The 19,587-nt window shown below is 43.6% G+C and overlaps 1 protein-coding gene across 2 annotated transcripts in view; it reads right to left on the bottom strand.

Moving 5' to 3' along the window:
• The window catches only part of LOC124544843 (myrosinase 1-like), a 523,720-nt gene that overhangs the window by 34,537 nt on the left and 469,596 nt on the right, over positions 1-19,587 (bottom strand). For both annotated transcript variants that reach the window (XM_047123549.1, XM_047123550.1), the window contains exon 8: positions 15,300-15,447. In XM_047123549.1, coding sequence (XP_046979505.1) covers positions 15,300-15,447 — 148 coding nt within the window. The remainder of the gene's footprint in view (positions 1-15,299; positions 15,448-19,587) is intronic.

Genomic DNA, 19,587 nt, shown 5'->3' on the forward strand with positions numbered 1-19,587 from the left:
GTAACATGAGGTTGAAATGAAAATGAAAGATAAAAATATATGGGGAGAGATAAGGGTGAACTAGAAAGTAACTGGAGATCTGGTATGGAAAAAGGCGAAAAACTGTTGGTTAAGTTGATCCTGTGGTGAACTTGGGTTGGTAGACAGCGATGTGCATGAAGGTTAGGTGGTTGTGTTGCCGCTAAAACACGTTAAAGGACGGAGAAATTCGGGAAAATTTCGAAAACATGTGTAAATGTATTAAAAGGAGTGGTGTTGTGGTGAAAGATTACGAAAATGGGGCTAACAAATGTGAATAATGACGTTAAAACCTGTGGGGAGCGGCTAAAAATGATCAGTGATGTGCGAAAAACGGAAGTGGAAATGAAGTCAAAGTTATTAGAACTAGCCGAAATGGTTGTTTAATACGTGAAAGCAGCTGTTATTGAACTAGAAACGGTGGATTTCATAGCAGCGGTAGTGTTGAAAGCGGAAAATAAAAACTATTTGGTTTTGGTTTGGAAGTGGGTAACGTATTATTGAGTATATATAGGCAGGATAAAATTGTATTGCGGTAAAAAGTGGAAGGTGAATACAAAGTGAGACTACTGGTGAAAACAGAAAGAGAAAATAAAGAGAAAATAAGACGACAGGAAAGATTTCGAAATGTAACAGCGACAATAACGAACGTAATTGTTGGGTTCAAATTAATGATATGGTTATAATAGAGGGAAACATTCCACGTAGGAAATAAATATCTAAAAACAAAGATGATTTGACTTACCAAATGAAAGTGCTGGCAGGTCGACAGACACACAAACAACCACAAACATACACACAAAATTCAAGCTTTCGCAACAAACTGTTGCCTCTTCAGGAAAGAGGGTAGGAGAGGGAAAGACGAAAGGAAGTGGGTTTTAAGGGAGAGGGTAAGGAGTCATTCCAATCCCGGGAGCGGAAAGACTTACCTTAGGGGGAAAAAAGGACGGGTATACACTCGCACACACACACACACATATCCATCCACACATATACAGACACAAGCAGACATATTTAAAGACAAAGACTTTGGGCAGAGATGTCACTCGAGGCAGAAGTGCAGAGGCAAAGATGTTGTTGAATGACAGGTGAGGTATGAGTGGCGGCAACTTGAAATTAGCGGAGATTGAGGCCTGGTGGATAACGGGAAGAGAGGATATATTGAAGAGCAAGTTCCCATCTCCGGAGTTCGGATAGGTTGGTGTTAGTGGGAAGTATCCAGATAACCCGGACGGTGTAACACTGTGCCAAGATGTGCTGGCCGTGCACCAAGGCATGTTTGGCCACAGGGTGATCCTCATTACCAACAAACACTGTCTGCCTGTGTCCATTCATACGAATGGACAGTTTGTTGCTGGTCATTCCCACATAGAATGCGTCACAGTGTAGGCAGGTCAGTTGGTATATCACGTGGGTGCTTTCACACGTAGCTCTGCCTTTGATCGTGTACACCTTCCGGGTTACAGGACTGGAGTAGGTGGTGGTGGGAGGGTGCATGGGACAGGTTTTACACTGGGGGCGGTTACAAGGGTAGGAGCCAGAGGGTAGGGAAGGTGGTTTGGGGATTTCATAGGGATGAACTAAGAGGTTACGAAGGTTAGGTGGACGCCGGAAAGACACTCTTGGTGGAGTGGGGAGGATTTCATGAAGGATGGATCTCATTTCAGGGCAGGATTTGAGGAAGTCGTATCCCTCCTGGAGAGCCACATTCAGAATCTGATCCAGTCCCGGAAAGTATCCTGTCACAAGTGGGGCACTTTTGTGGTTCTTCTGTGGGAGGTTCTGGGTTTGAGAGGATGAGGAAGTGGCTCTGGTTATTTGCTTCTGTACCAGGTCGGGAGGGTAGTTGCGGGATGCGAAAGCTGTTGTCAGGTTGTTGGTGTAATGCTTCAGGGATTCCGGACTGGAGCAGATTTGTTTGCCACGAAGACCTAGGATGTAGGGAAGGGACTGTTTGATGTGGAATGGGTGGCAGCTGTCGTAATGGAGGTACTGTTGCTTGTTGGTGGGTTTGATGTGGGCGGACATGTGGAGCTGGCCATTGGACAGGTGGAGGTCAACATCAAGGAAAGTGGCATGGGATTTGGAGTACGACCAGGTGAATCTGATGGAACCAAAGGAGTTGAGGTTGGAGAGGAAATTCTGGAGTTCTTCTTCACTGTGAGTCCAGATCATGAAGATGTCATCAATAAATCTGTACCAAACTTTGGGTTGGCAGGCCTGGGTAACCAAGAAGGCTTCCTCTAAGCGACCCATGAATAGGTTAGCGTACGAAGGGGCCATCGTGGTACCCATGGCTGTTCCCTTTAATTGTTGATATGTCTGGCCTTCAAAAGTGAAGAAGTTGTGGGTCAGGATGAAGCTGGCTAAGGTAATGAGGAAAGAGGTTTTAGGTAGGGTGGCAGGTGATCGGCGTGAAAGGAAGTGCTCCATCGCAGCGAGGCCCTGGACGTGCAGGATATTTGTGTATAAGGAAGTGGCATCAATGGTTACAAGGATGGTTTCTGGGGGTAACGGATTGGGTAAGGATTCCAGGCGTTCGAGAAAGTGGTTGGTGTCTTTGATGAAGGATGGGAGACTGCACGTAATGGGTTGAAGGTGTTGATCTACGTAGGCAGAGATACATTCTGTGGGGGCTTGGTAACCAGCTACAATGGGGTGGCCGGGATGATTGGGTTTGTGAATTTTAGGAAGAAGGTAGAAGGTAGGGGTGCGGAGTGTCGGTGGGGTCAGGAGGTTGATGGAGTCAGGTGAAAGGTTTTGTAGGGGGCCTAAGGTTCTGAGGATTCCTTGAAGCTCTGCCTGGACATCAGGAATGGGATTACCTTGGCAAACTGTGTATGTGGTGTTGTCTGAAAGCTGACGCAGTCCCTCAGCCACATACTCCCGACGATCAAGTACCACGGTCGTGGAACCCTTGTCCGCCAGAAGAATGATGATGGACCGGTCAGCCTTCAGATCACGGATAGCCTGGGCTACAGCAGTGGTGATGTTGGGAGTAGGATTAAGGTTTTTTAAGAAGGACTGAGAGGCAAGACTGGAAGTCAGAAATTCCTGGAAAGTTTGGAGAGGGTGATTTTGAGAAAGAGGAGGTGGGTCCCGCTGTGACGGAGGACGGAACTGTTCCAGGCAGGGTATGAAAAAAGGCGAAAAACTGTTGGTTAAGTTGATACCAGATCTCCAGTTACTTTCTAGTTCACCCTTATCTCTCCCCATATATTTTTATCTTTCATTTTCATTTCAACCTCATGTTACACTTTCCACCTTCTAATACCATGTCACCCTCACAACACCCCCACAACGACCCCAATAAGTTTTATTTACATTCCCTCCGCAAACATGCCTTCACCCTAGCCAGATTACGCTCGCATATTTTATATTCTCGGGCTTGTCTGACATTTGGCATAACCCCCAAAGGCCTCACACTTAAAGTTCCCATCTCTGGCTGCAACCCTTCTTTCCATCAGTCCCTATACCAGTTCCAAACTGAACAATCCATTGCCCTCACCCACCTAATCCTTCACCTACACATCAACTCAGCCAATGAACACACCCGTCAACTCCTATCCTTAATAAAAGTCCTCAATCTTTCCTCTCCCACATCCACACCGGCTATTCAGAGCATCCTCCTACAGGCCAACCGCAAATTAGATCAGCATGCCACCCTTCATCTCAAAAAACTATCCAATCTCCTGGTTTCTCACCTCCGGAAAGGCAACTCACTCACCCTTCACAACCTTTCCAGCAAACCTCAACCACCTCTCATTGCACACAAACCCAGTCTCTCCCATCTGCTCAGTCTCCCACTTCCAGCTCCACTCCCTCCAAAACCTCAAAATTCCAAGCAACACAATCTGGCACCACAACCCCCTAATTCAGTAGTTAACCTTTCCTCCAAACCGCTCTCCAATCCGAAACCTCTGTCCTATCCAAAGGCCTCACCTTCAGCCCCACTCCCAGATTCAACCAAACAGCCCTTGTCAAAGATTTGCTGTCCTACACTCGGACTCTCTGCTGGAAGTATCACTTTGCCACGAAGAAAAATGATCCTAATCCTACCCCTAATGATCCAACTCCCCAAGACACTATCCAAATTGAACCCTGCCTGGAACAGTTCCGTCCTCCGTCACAGCGGGACCCACCTCCTCTTCCTCAAAATCACCCTCTCCAAACCTTCCAGGAATTTCTGACTTCCAGCCTTGCCTCTCAGTCCTTCTTAAAAAACCTTAATCCTACTCGCAACATCACCGCTGCTGAAGCCCAGGCTATCCGTGATATGAAGGCTGACCGGTCCATCATCATTCTTCCGGCGGACAAGGGTTCCACAACCGTGGTACTTGATCGTCGGAGTATGTGGCTGAGGGACTGCGTCAGCTTTCAGACAACACCACATACACAGTTTGCCAAGGTAATCCCATTCCTGATGTCCAGGCAGAGCTTCAAGGAATCCTCAGAACCTTAGGCCCCCTACAAAACCTTTCACCTGACTCCACCAACTTCCTGACCCCACCGACACCCCGCACCCCTACCTTCTGCCTTCTTCCTAAAATTCACAAACCCAATCATCCCGGCCACCCCATTGTAGCTGGTTACCAAGCCCCCACAGAACGTATCTCTGCCTACGTAGATCAACACCTTCAACCCAATACGTGCAGTCTCCCATCCTTCATCAAAGACACCAACCACTTTCTCGAACGCCTAGAATCCTTACCCAATCCATTACCTCCAGAAACCATCCTTGTAACCATTGATGCCACTTCCTTATACACAAATATCCTGCACGTCCAGGGCCTCGCTGCGATGGAGCACTTCCTTTCACGCCGTTCACCTGCCACCCTACCTAAAACCTCTTTCTTCATTACCTTAGCCAGCTTCATCCTGACCCACAACTTCACTTTTGAAGGCCAGACATACCAACAATTAAGGGGAACAGCCATGGGTACCAGGATGGCCCCTTCGTACGCCAACCTATTCACGGGTCGCTTAGAGGAAGCCTTCTTGGTTACCCAGGCCTGCCAACCCAAAGTTTGGTACAGATTTATTGATGACGTCTTCATGATCTGGACTCACAGTGAAGAAGAACTCCAGAATTTCCTCTCCAACCTCAACTCCTTTGGTTCCATCAGATTCACCTGGTCGTACTCCAAATCCCATGCCACTTTCCTTGATGTTGACCTCCACCTGTCCAATGGCCAGCTTCACACGTCCGTCCACATCAAACCCACCAACAAGCAACAGTACCTCCATTACGACAGCTGCCACCCATTCCACATCAAACGGTCCCTTCCCTACAGCCTAGGTCTTGGTGGCAAACGAATCTGCTCCAGTCCGGAATCCCTGAAGCATTACACCAACAACCTGACAACAGCTTTCGCATCCCGCAACTACCCTCCCGACCTGGTACAGAAGCAAATAACCAGAGCCACTTCCTCATCCTCTCAAACCCAGAACCTCCCATAGAAGAACCACAAAAGTGCCCCACTTGTGACAGGATACTTTCCGGGACTGGATCAGATTCTGAATGTGGCTCTCCAGGAGGGATACGACTTCCTCAAATCCTGCCCTGAAATGAGATCCATCCTTCATGAAATCCTCCCCACTCCACCAAGAGTGTCTTTCCGCCGTCCATCTAACCTTCGTAACCTCTTAGTTCATCCCTATGAAATCCCCAAACCACCCTCCCTACCCTCTGGCTCCTACCCTTGTAACCGCCCCCAGTGTAAAACCTGTCCCATGCACCCTCCCACCACCACCTACTCCAGTCCTGTAACCCGGAAGGTGTACACGATCAAAGGCAGAGCTACGTGTGAAAGCACCCACGTGATCTACCAACTGACCTGCCTACACTGTGACGCATTCTATGTGGGAATGACCAGTAACAAACTGTCCATTCGCATGAATGGACACAGGCAGACAGTGTTTGTTGGTAATGAGGATCACCCTGTGGCTAAACATGCCTTGGTGCACGGCCAGCACATCTTGGCACAGTGTTACACCATCCGGGTTATCTGGATACTTCCCACTAACACAAACCTAACCAAACTCCGGAGATGGGAACTTGCTCTTCAATATATCCTCTCTTCCCATTATCCACCAGGCCTCAATCTCTGCTAATTTCAAGTTGCCGCCACTCATACCTCACCTGTCATTCAACAACATCTTTGCCTCTGCACTTCTGCCTCAACTGACATCTCTGCCCAAACTCTTTGTCTTTAAATATGTCTGCTTGTGTCTGTATATGTGTGGATGGATATGTGTGTGTGTGTGTGTGTGTGTGTGTGTGTGTGTGTGTGTGCGAGTGTATACCCATCCTTTTTTCCCCCTAAGGTAAGTCTTTCCGCTCCCGGGATTGGAATGACTCCTTACCCTCTCCCTTAAAACCCACTTCCTTTCGTCTTTCCCTCTCCTTCCCTCTTTCCTGATGAGACAACAGTTTGTTGCGAAAGCTTGAATTTTGTGTGTATGTTTGTGGTTGTTTGTGTGTCTGTCGACCTGCCAGCACTTTCATTTGGTAAGTCAAATCATCTTTGTTTTTACAATATGGTATTTACAATGACACAGCTCAAGTTCACTATGTCATTGAACATTTAAAAGACTTGCAGACCGTACAGGTAAAGGAGAATTTACTTATATGCATTGAAAATTTGCTTACCTAATAAAACAGTCCACACCTACTCCATAGTTTGGATTACAGAGGTTATTATGTTACAGAAATCAGATGAGGGAAGTGAGCCAACCAAACAACCCTTGCTAGAACTTCATTCAATGGCAGGTTCGGATCTGTTGCATGAGAGATCAGTGAGAATGCTTTGGTTATAAAGGCTTCCTGATATCAAGAGAATGATACTAGCCAGGGACACAGAATTGCCTCTAAGTGTTGACAGAAAAGCAGAGGTAATTTCTGCTAGTCTACAATTCAATGTTTGCAGCACTGTGCTAGAACTGATGTGGCTGATGGGCCTGAATCAAGTGTTTCAGAGGCAGTTATATGTTCTGGCCCATACCAGACATTCGACTGGATGTTCTGACAAATTCCACAGAGCAAGCTGGCAGGGATCTTTCAGGCAGTCAGCACATAAGTTGTGCCACCACAGAATAGGTAATGTTTGGAGGACACAAAAACTAGCAGAAGGTGTCAAGCCCCAATCAAGCAGTATAAATTCAGGACAAATAAGCATAAGGATTATTGGTTTTGGTTTCACCAATGTTTAGGAGACAGGGCATGCAAGTGCACGACCCCTCTACAAATACCCAAACTCCCTTGATGGACTTTAAAGGGCGCTACACACCATGGTGCTGCATTTTTCAGTCACCCCTCCCCCCTTCACCTGCTGTGACTACTGTGCTGAGTATTCTGATGACATCCATAACTGAAAAATTACACAGTGTGCTTTCAGGCACAAAGCACAAGATGATTTAAGTGGAGAAACCACTGTGTCATTTTCCTGCACATAGCGCTGAACAGGTGAATTGGTCTAATTCTGGGAGGTCTCAGTTTTCTTGGCCCTAGTGCACAGAACAGCAAGACAACAGTTTTTTTTCAGATAGCAAAATATGGGTGCACAGAATCATAAATTTGAACCTGTACACAGAGCACAATCAATCAATGTACAGCTTCATTGCATTACTTTCGCATCTGGCTGCAAGAACCTCATCTTTGAGGAGCTATGATTTTATTTTGGTGATACAACCATTAGGCCTAATGTGCCTGTTTAAAATCCACAAAGAATTGGTTTCATGAGTGCACTGGGTGTATCTTGTCCTTATCGTGGACATGTATTCAAGAACAAAGTTTTAGGCGGACACAGGTTCAGACCTAGGTGTGCCACTGATAAGTCATTTGGAACCGATCAGTCTGTTGGCTCCACTACATCTCACAGCAGCAAACAATTCAGACATCACAGCATACAGCAAGAATATCATGACATTAGCCGTTTGCTTAAACAAACAATTTGAGAGGAATTTCTTGGTAGGGGGATGTCAGTGACACCATTTTGGGAATGGATTCTTTACACCATTTCAAACTGGCCATGGACTTCAACAGAGGAACACTGCAGAGACTGTTGCAGCGGTCACAGCTGCAGAGTATGCAGGAGATCTGAAGTATATTTTGGATGAGTTTCCTGGAATAACATCAATGACAGATGCAAAGAGCACGGCCAGACACAACACACTGCACTTCACTTGCACTTCATTAGGTCTTCTGGTAGTGACCATACCCTGATGGCCAGCACCTAAGCTTATCCATAAATTTTTGTGGCACCAACTGATGTTGAAAAGATGGCCCTCACCATGCAATTTGGATTATTTGGGTACCATTATATTGCATAAGGGTTGAAGAATGCCATGCAAACTTGGCAGTGCATCATCCATCAAGTGTTCAGGGCTTCGAATTCCTCTTTTGTTATGCGGATGACATCCTGATTTTACTCAATACTAGATCCATCTGCGTCAAGTTTTTTGGCATTTACAGGAATATGGGGTGGTAATCAGCTGAGATAAATGTGCATTTGGTAAGAGCAGCATCATGTTACTGGACTCTGAAATTCATCAGCAGGTATCACACTCTTGTTGGAATGTATGGAAGCAACCCACCACTGACTGCACTGCTAAAAAGGAAAACATATCGCCAGAACATGGAAGATAAAAGTGGCAAACAGAGCAACTGACCTTTTTCAATAGAGTCACAGACTATGCAGTGGTAGCTGTACTGTTTGCATATCCACACCATAACATGCCTATGACACTCATGGTAGATGCTAGTCAGGTGGCTGTGGGGAAATCCTACAACAGTTCCCAGAAAGTGTGTGACAACCTTTAGCATTCTTCTTTCTCTCCTCAGCTTCTCACCAATGCTCAGAAGAATTGGCGCACCACTGACAGAGAGTTGTACACCATATATGCCGCTATCTGGCATTTTAGACACTCACTTGAAGGGAAACATTTCTCCATCTACACTGACTGTGCTCCTTTAACAGCACTATTAACAATCTTTACTGCTTGCTCAATATACAGATCGAATAACGTCAGAGAGAGACTACAACCCTGTCTCACTCCCTTCCCAACCACTGCTTCCCTTTCATGTCCCTCAACTCTTATAACTGCCATCTGGTTTCTGTACAAATTGTAAATAGCCTTTCGTTCCCTGTATTTTACACCTGCCACCTTTAGAATTTGAAAGAGAGTATTCCAGTCAACATTGTCAACAGCTTTTTCTAAGTCTACAAATGCTAGAAATGTAGGTTTGCCTTTCCTTAATCTTTCTTCTAAGATAAGGCGTAAGGTCAGTATTGCCTCACATGTTCCAACATTTCTACAGAATCCAAACTGATCTTCCCTGAGGTCAGCTTCTACTAGTTTTTCCATTCATCTGTAAAGAATACACGTTAGTATTTTGCACCTGTGACTTATTAAACTGATAGTTCGGTAATTTTCACATCTGTCAACACCTGCTCTCTTTGGGACTGGAATTATTATATTCTTCTTGAAGTCTGAGGGTATTTCCCCTGTCTCATACATCTTGCTCACCAGATGGTAGAGTTTTGTCAGGACTGGCTCTCCCAAGGCTGTCAGTAGTTCTAATGGAATGTTGTCTACTCCCGGGGCCTTGTTTCTTCAACTTAGGTCTTTCAGTGCTGTATCAAATTCTTCACGCAGTATCATATCTCCCATTTCATCTTCATCTACATCCTCTTCCCTTTCTATAACATCACCCTTGTATAGTCTCTCTATATACTCCTTCCACCTTTCTGCTTTCCCTTCTTTGCTTAGAACTGGGTTTCCATCTGAGCTCTTGATATTCATACAAGAGGTTCTCTTTTCTCCGAAGGTCTCTTTGATTTTATTGTAGGCAGTATCTATCTTACCCCTAGTGAGGTAAGCCTCTACATCCTTACATTTGTCCTCTAGCCATCCCTGCTTAGCCATTTTGCACTTACTGTCGATCTCATTTTTGAGACGTTTGTATTCCTTTTTGCCTGCTTCATTTACTGCGTTTTTATATTTTCTCCTTTCATCAATTAAATTCAATATTTCTTCTGTTACCCAAAGGTTTCTACTAGCCCTCATCTTTTTACCTACTTGGTCCTCTGCTGCCTTCACTACTTCATCCCTCAGAGCTACCCATTCTTCTTCTACTGTATTTCTTTCCCCCATTCCTGTCAATTGTTCCCTTATGCTCTCCCTGAAACTCTGTACAACCTCTGGTTTAGTCAGTTTATCCAGGTCCCATTTCCTTAAATTCTCACCTTTCACAGTTCCTTCAGATTTAATCTACAGTTCATAACCAACAGATTGTGGTCAGAGTCCACATCTGCCCCTGGAAACGTCTTACAATTTAAAACCTGGTTCCTAAATCTCTGTGTTACCATTATATAATCTATCTGATACCTTTTTATATCTCCAGGATTCTTCCATGTATACAACCTTCTTTTATGATTCTTGAACCAAGTGTTAGCTATGATTAAGTTATGCTCTGTGCAAAATTCTACCAGACAGCTTTCTCTTCCATTTCTTAGCCCCAATCCATATTCACCTACTATGTTTCCTTCTCTCCCTTTTCCTACTCTCGAATTCCAGTCACCCATTACTGTTAAATTTTCGTCTCCCTTCACAACCTGAATAATTTCTTTTATCTCATTATACGTTTCATCAATTTCTTCATCATCTGCAGAGCTAGTTGGTATATAAACTTGTACTACTGTAGTAGGTGTGGGCTTCATGTCTATCTTGGCCACAATAATGCGTTCACTATGCTGTTTGTAGTAGCTTATCCACACTCCTATTTTTTTTATTCATTATTAAACCTACTCCTGCATTACCCCTATTTGATTTTGTATTTATAACCCTGTATTCACCTGACCAAAAGTCTTGTTCCTCCTGCCACCAAACTTCACTAATTCCCACTATATCTAACTTTAACCTATCCATTTCCCTTTTAAAATTTTCTAACCTACCTGCCCGATTAAGGGATCTGACATTCCACACTCAGATCTGTAGAATGCCAGTTTTCTTTCTCCTGATAAATACGTCCTCCTGAGTAGTCCCCGCCCGGAGATCCGAATGAGGGACTATTTTACCTGTGGAATATTTTACCCAAGAGGACGCCATCATCATTTAACCATACAGTAAAGCTGCATGCCCTCGGGAAAAATTACAGCTGTAGTTTCCCCTTGCTTTCAGCCGTTCGCAGTACCACAACAGCAAGGCCATTTTGGTTAGTGTTACAGGGCCAGATCAGTTAATCATCCAGACTGTTGCCCCTGCAACTACTGAAAAGGCTGCTGTCCCTCTTCAGGAACCACACATTTGTCTGGCCTCTCAACAGATACCCCTCCGTTGTGGTTGCACCTATGGTACGGCTATCTGTATCGCTGAGGCATGCAAGCCTCCCCACCAATGGCAAGGTCCATCGTTCATGGTTCAGTAAAGGAAACAAAAGAAAAATTCGGAGTAGGTATTAAAATCCATGGAGAAGAAATAAAAACTTTGAGGTTCACCAATGACATTGTAATTCTGTCAGAGACAGCAAAGGACTTGGAAGAGCAGTTGAACGGAATGGATAGTGTCTTGAAAGGAGGATATAAGATGAACATCAACAAAAGCAAAGCGAGGCTAATGGAATGTAGTCGAATTAAGTTGGGTAATGCTGAGGGATTTAGATTAGAAAATGAGACTCTTAAAGTAGTAAAGGAGCTTTGCTATTTGGAGAGCAAAATAACTGATGATGTTCGAAGTAGAGACGATATAAAATGTAGACTGGCAATGGCAAGGAAAACACTTCTGAAGAAGAGAAATTTGTTAACATCGAGTATGGATTTAAGTGTCAGGAAGTCGTTTCTAAAAGTATTTGTATGGAGTGTAGCCATGTATGGAAGTGAAACATGGACAATAAATAGTTCAGACAAAAAGAGAATAGAAGCTTTCAAAATGTGGTGCTACAGAAGAATGCTCAAGATTAGATGGGTAGATCACATAGCTAATGGGGAGGTACTGAATAGGATTGGGGAGAAGATGATTTTGTGGGACAACTTGACTAGAAGAAGGGACCGGTTGGTAGGACATGTTCTGAGGCATCAAGGGATCACAAATTTAGCATTGGAGGGCAGCATGGAAGGTAAAAATTGTAGAGGGAGATCAAGAGATGAATACACTAAGCAGATTCAAAAGGATGTAGGTTGCAGTAGGTACTGGGAAATGAAGAATCTTGCACAGGATAGAGTAGCATGGAGAGCTGCATCAAACCAGTCTCAGGACTGAAGACCACAACAACAACAATAACAACAACATTAACAATCTCCAATGGGTCTCCTAGACAATGCAGATACACAGAGTTCATGTCACAGTTAATGATGGACGGGCATCACATTAGTGGAAGCAGAAATGTGGTCCTGGATTTTCTGCCCAGATGCTGCACAAACGTAAAGGCTGTAGACTTGAGTAGTGTGGTGTCACCGCCAGACACCACACTTGCTAGGTGGTAGCCTTTAAATCGGCCGCGGTCCGTTAGTATAAGTCGGACCCGCATGTCGCCACTATCAGTGATTGCAGACCAAGCGCCGCCACACGGCAGGTCTAGAGAGACTTCCTAGCACTCACCCCAGTTGTACAGCCGACTTTGCTAGTGATGGTTCACTGACAAAATACGTTCTCATTTGCCGAGACGATAGTTAGCATAGCCTTCAGCTACGTCATTTGCTACGACCTAGCAAGGCGCCATTATCAGTTGCTATTGATATTGTAAAGAATGTACAGACAAGAGCGATGTTCACCATTTATGGATTAAAGTTAAATATTCTACCAGTTACCTCCTTTTTCTAAGTTCTAATTACCTTGTCCTGTTCCAGACCTCACGCCAGCCTGCGTGAGCTTAAACGTGTGCCTTTCGGCTTCCTCCAAACTCCGTTGGTTGGCTCCTGCCAATCCACAACAAGTAGTATTGCTGTGGCTGAAAGACTGGACCCTGAGCATCATTTCCCCCAGGAAAAGGGCAGTCTAGCTTGGAAGTAGCATAGGTGCACATTCCAGAATTGGCTATATCTTTATGGTGTGACAAATCTTGTAATATGCTTTGAGTCTTTGTTCACCACTAACTGAGATAGGCAGTTTGAAGAACCATTGTTTCAGGAGTTCCTTCAATGATGCAGTTGCCTGAACATTCGCACCACCAGTTACCATTCCACAAGTAACAGGATGGTGAAATGGCTGCACCAGACTTTGAAGGCAGTGTTGACATGCAGAGGTTAAAAGTGAACAGATGGCTTGCCTTTGGTCCTGCTGGGTTTAAGGATGGCTCTGAAAGAAGATGTAGGACACACAGCAGCCCAGTTGGCCCCTGGCAAAACATCGAGACTGCCTGCTGAGCTGCTTATGGACAAACACACACAGATTCCACTGGTGGTGAGTATCTCTGAGTTTTGGAATGTCTTTCCTCAGAATGTGTCTGTGCTGTAACTGACTGAGCCGAAGCCTCACTATGACAAATTGGTGTTCAGTCACAGGGATCTGTTCAGTATTACTCATCTTTGGGTGTGAGACAGTGCTGTGCACCCACATTCAACATCAATGTACTCTGGTTTGTACATGGTGATATGAAGAGGACCACATACTTCTAAAATTTTCTGGAATGCGCAAAAGGAGACAGTTTCTGTCATGCACTTAAAGCAGGCTCATCTAGCTGAGGAGACGACCAACACAAATGCAACTGAGGGCCAGCCTAAAAAAAAAAAAAAAAAAAAAAAAAAAAAAAAAAAAAGAAAAGTGAGTTGTAAGGTGGAGGAGGTGTCACAACTTGAAGATCAATTGGGAAATCACAAACAACAATTGACTGTTACAGTGAGATATATCTGTCTTTTGTAAGATGATAATACTCCTTTTGGTGCATCCTCTTATAACCTAGTGACACTGCATTGTGTTAACTTTGAGGATATTAAAAGTATTTATTATCAAGCTGTATGTGCTACCAGTCACAAAATCCTACATTAGCAATGGTCAAGTCAAGTAAAATAGCAGGACAGTATCACTAGTATATACTGGGTGAAAATCAAATTACAAAGCAGCAACATACGACATCCTAGTGTTGCAATCAGGATAACTGTGGGTAATTTCAAAGATGTTAGTAAACTCATAAAACTTTTGTTCACTAACAGCCACTGACAAGCTGAATCACTGTAAGATAAATTGAAGACTTACAGTGATAGAGAATTAAATTGACTGATCAAACTCTTAGATTTTGCAGAAGGTTTAAATTACGGCACACTCCAGAGAAAATGCAACTTTAATAGAAAAATTACAGAATTATGAGTTCTAAGCTAAGTTTGGATGCAAATTGCTAACTGCACCTAATAAATATCAATGTTAAATTTCGTTAATGGTTTTCATTTCAAAATTTCAATTTTTATTACAACCAAACATGATTGACAACAATTAAAATTAGTAAGAATCATAATTTTGTTTAGGCAACACTCTCAGGATCTCTCTCTCCCTCTCTCTCCACCTTGTCAATGTGTGTGTGTGTGTGTGTGTGTGTGTGTGTGTGTGTGTGTGTGTGTGTGTGTGTGTTTTTCAATAATAAACAAGGTGGTCTTGGCATGATTTATAGAGCAAGTCGAAAAGCTTCAACCTGGTGCGAGCTATCCCATTCCCTTCAAAACTGTGCAGTGAGCTCCTCCTACCCTCCTCCCCTTTACTCACCCTATGGTGCCAAGAGGATAGCACCACAGTGAAAAAAATATAGTGGGAGTTGGTTCTAGGTTGCTGCTGAGAATGAATTTTGTTTGCCTATTTATAGTGAGGCTACACAGATTTTATGTAACGAGCTGAAACTGTGCCAGACAAGGTGTAATTGGCAGCAAACTGCCAGTGAAAAGCAAGACTTTGGGTATGAATCTTTGTCCAACATGCAGCTTTCACTTCTCATGTATATAATCAATGGGACACATATTCTGCAAAGAGTATGATAATTCATTCGGCAACAGACTAAGAAGTGACTGGTAAGTAAAACTTCCCACGGGGCCCTTTCTCATGAAGGTACTACTAGTCTTTCAGTATAAACTGAGAGGGCTTCTAGTTAGTATGAAGCCAGTGACAGGCTCAAGCTTTGAGACATGACCAGATGGCATACTTGGTTGTGGCAGAGATGTAGCTTCAAATTTTGATGTGGCATACAGTTTTATCTCATTATGTATAATCAACATTGTTTAGTGTTTTTTTGTTATGGAATGTCATGGTCTGTACCCCAAAGGCACAAATGTTTGGCTACAACAATTATTTTCCATTATTACCTCTGATAAATTTGACCCACTGTGGAGAAAATTCTGGTAGACGAGATCTGAACCGGCCCTCTGCCAGGCTGTTTCTCATGATTCTCTCCTTCATTACAGCAGGATAGTCACCAATTTTGCTGTAGATTGGATGGGCCCAGTATCCAAACTTAAATAAAACAGTAAAATTTTCACATTATGTAAGCCATTTTACATAATACATAATTCGTAGATAAAATAATGCATTATGAGTAGTAATTACAAAGTGTTTACTAGCAACTAAAAATTAAACTTATGTATTTAAATGGTTGTACGTTTGTTTCCAAGTACATGTCTACAGTCCTGGTATGTACTGAAATCTGACACCACAGTACATCAGCAAGGCACTAGAACTGCCAGAACAGTGTGGAAGCCCATCACTTTATCACCGGGCTGAACCATTTTATTTTGGCACTTCTAGCATTTTGCTTCACTGCTGTGGAGTGAAGTTCCGGTATGCACCGGGACTCCAGACATGCACTTGCAAATAAAAACAAACAATGAAATACGGAACTTTCCTTTTTTAGTTAACAGAAAAAATTTTATGTTTACTTCTCAAATTACTGAGTGTGGTAGGCTACTATGAAATTCTTTCAGTCAAAATACTTTGTGATATAGTTTTGTTAAATTCTGATCTGTAACTGCAATATTGTACAAAAACAAATAATGAAACAAAAATAACAGTTTTTTATTTGCCCTTTACAGACAAAGGTCCTAACTTATAACATCGGTGTCAAGTAAGCTTAAAACACAAAATAAAATCCACTTACATAACAATAATGGAAATTCCTGGATGGAGCAATGCATAAAATAAGGGAAAGGCAACTACTCACCTACATCACATCAATGCTTGGGGCACAGCAACTCTTAACAGAAAGCAGCATTCACACTAGTTTTCATGCACTAGCTCATTTTTCAGCAGCAGTACACACATTCATACATGCATCCACACAGACACCCAAAAACATACTCACATGCCCACAGCAAGACTAATCATTGACACTCGATTTTTAAAAGTGGTTGTCTTAGGTGATGGGGGTGGGGAGGGGATAGGAAAGGATGCAAAAATAGGGTAGCAAAAAAGAGGCAGGTCTTTGAACAGATGACTTCATCATGACTGCTAAACAAGATGAAAAAAGTACAGAGGATAAAACAAAAATAGATGTAGGAAGAGGGAGGGAGCAAGGAACTGAGGGGGGGAAAAGGGGGAAGGGTAAAAAGGAGAGAAAGGTGAAGATCAAGAAGAAGAGAGAAGAGAAGTGGTGGAACAGGAGAGGGGAGGAGGCAAATGGGGAAAGGGAAAGAGAAAGAGAGAGAGAGAGAGAGAGAGAGAGAGAGAGAGAGAGAGAGAGAGAGAGAGAGAAAGGGGGAGAGGGGAGAAGAAGAGTGCTGGGGGAAAGCAGTGGATGATCTGGATGGAGAAGGAGTGGTACACGCAGAAGAGAGAAGGTAAAAGGCACGGTGAGGCAGTGGGAACAATTTAAGTTTGTCTATACACCAACAGCCCCCATGCCCTAGGTATTGTGGTCATGGAACACTACCTTTCCCAGTGTCTTCCTGATACCAAACCACCACCTCTTTCCTAACCCTCTTAGCCAACCACATCCTGATCCACAATTATTTCACTTTCAAAGACCCAATGTACCAAGAAATCTGTGGTACTGCGACAGGTACTTGTATGACTCCATCCTGTGCCAACTTATTTATAGGTCATCTAGAGGAAACCCTCATATCCAATCACTGCCTAAAACCTCTTGTGTCTTCAGATTCATTGATGACATTTTCACAATCTGGACTCAAGTAAAGACAACCTTAGCTCTTCCCTCTATAACCTCAACTCCTACTCCCAAGTCTGCTCCACCTGGTCCTTCGTATGTCATTGAGCCACTTTCCTACACATCAACCTCCACCTCTCAGATGGCTCCATAAATACATCTGTCCACATCAAGCACACCAAATGCCAACAATTTGACAAATGTCAACCATTCTATCAAAATATCTCTTCCTTACAGCCTCACCATCTGTGGACACTGCATCTGCTGTGGAAAGTAGGAAAGCCTTACCAAAACCTTTACTGAGAGGCAATATTTTATCCAACTCATCCATAAACAAGTCTCCCTTGCCATCTGTTCATATAACACCAGTAAACCTGTTAAACAGCCACCAGTATCACTGTGGCCTTGAAAAGACCAACCATATTCTCCACCAGATCTTCTACTACTTCCTGTTGTCCCATGAGATGATGGATATACTACCCTAAATGCCACGCAAATCAGCCAAAGTGGTGTTCTGCTGCCCACTCAAGCTTCAGAATATCCTGGTCCACCCCTGTTCCAAACCTGTACCCCTTGGGTCATTCCCTCATGGTCGACAGAGGTGTGAGACCTGTTTCATTCACCCACATACCACCTCCTACTGCAGTCGGAGTCATGCGTGAAAGCAGCCATGTTATATGTCAGCTATGCTCAAATTAATGTGCAGCATTCCATGTGGCCATGAGAAGTAACCAACTGTCTACTTGCATGAATGGCCACCACCAAACTGTGACAAACCACAAACTTAAGCATCCAAACTTAACCACCCACTTGCCAAATATGCTGCACACCACAGCACAAGTGGCAGAAACAGTTGCTTCACTGTGGGGGTCATTTGGATATTCTCTTTCAGCACAAGTTTCTCTAAAATATGCAAATAGGAATAGTCTCTCTAACACATCCTGCATTCTTGCAGTCCCACTGGTCTAAACCTCCACTAACCTGTTCCCACTGATTCACCTTGACTTTTCCCTTCTCTCTTCTCTCTTCTCCCTTCTCCCCTCCCTCCCTCCATCCCCCACTCCTCTCCCCTTTTTCAGTCTGTCTCCTTTCTCTATCCCCTTCCCTCTCTCCCTCTTCATCTTCACCTTTCTCTCCTTCTTCCTCCTAATTTCTCTGCCCCCTCTCCCTCTTCCTACATATTTTTTTTTTTTGTACCTTCTACACTTTTCTCATCTTATTGTGCAGTCATATGTCTAAAGTCTCTTTCCCACTTCCCCATCCCGTCCCCACCTCCATCAGTTCAGGCAACTGCTTTCAAAAATTGAGTGCCAGTGACTAGTCTTGCCATGGTGGTGTAATTGTGTGCTTGAGTGTCTATGTGGTTTATGTGGTTGCATGTTGCATGTATGCATGTGTCTAATGTTGCTGAAAAACGAGCTAATGCTCGAAAGCTAGTGTGAATGCTGCTTGATGTTAAGTTTTGCTGTGCTCCATGCACTGATGTGATATAGGTGAGTAGTTGCCTTTCCCTTCTTTTATTTGTTGTTGTTGTGGTCTTCAGTCCTGAGACTGGTTTGATGCAGCTCTCCATGCTACTCTATCCTGTGCAAGCTTTTTCATCTCCCAGTACCTACTGCAACCTACATCTTTCTGAATCTGCTTAGTGTATTCATCTCTTGGTCTCCCCCTATGATTTTTACCCTCCACGCTGCCCTCCAATACTAAATTGGTGATCCCTTGATGCCTCAGAATATGTCCTACCAACCGATCCCTTCTTCTGGTCAAGTTGTGCCACAAACTTCTCTTCTCCCCAATCCTATTCAATACTTCCTCATTAGTTATGTGATCTACCCATCTAATCTTCAGCATTCTTCTATAGCACCACATTTCAAAAGCTTCTATTCTCTTCTTGTCCAAACTATTTATTGTCCATGTTTCACTTCCATACATGGCGACACTCCATACAAATACTTTCAGAAATGACTTCCTGACACTTAAATCAATACTGGATGTTAACAAATTTCTCTTCTTCAGAAACGCTTTCCTTGCCATTGCCAGCCTACATTTTATATCCTCTCTACTTCGACCATCATCAGTTATTTTGCTTCCCAAATAGCAAAACTCCTTTACTACTTTAAGTGCCTCATTTCCTAATCTAATTCCCTCAGCATCACTTAATTCGACTACATTCCATTATCCTTGTTTTGCTTTTGTTGATGTTCATCTTATATCCTCCTTTCAAGACACTGTCCATTCCATTCAACTGCTCTTCCAAGTCCTTTGCTGTCTCTGACAGAATTACAATGTCATCAGCGAACCTCAAAGTTTTTATTTCTTCTCCATGAATTTTAATACCTACTCCGAATTTTTCTTTTGTTTCCTTTACTGCTTGCTCAATATACAGATTGAACAACATCGGGGAGAGGCTACAACCCTGTCTCACTCCCTTCCCAACCACTGCTTCCCTTTCATGTCCCTCGACTCTTATAACTGCCATCTGGTTTCTGTACAAA

The sequence above is a fragment of the Schistocerca americana genome, chromosome 8, assembly GCF_021461395.2.
Source record: "Schistocerca americana isolate TAMUIC-IGC-003095 chromosome 8, iqSchAmer2.1, whole genome shotgun sequence".
Lineage (NCBI taxonomy): Eukaryota > Metazoa > Arthropoda > Insecta > Orthoptera > Acrididae > Schistocerca > Schistocerca americana.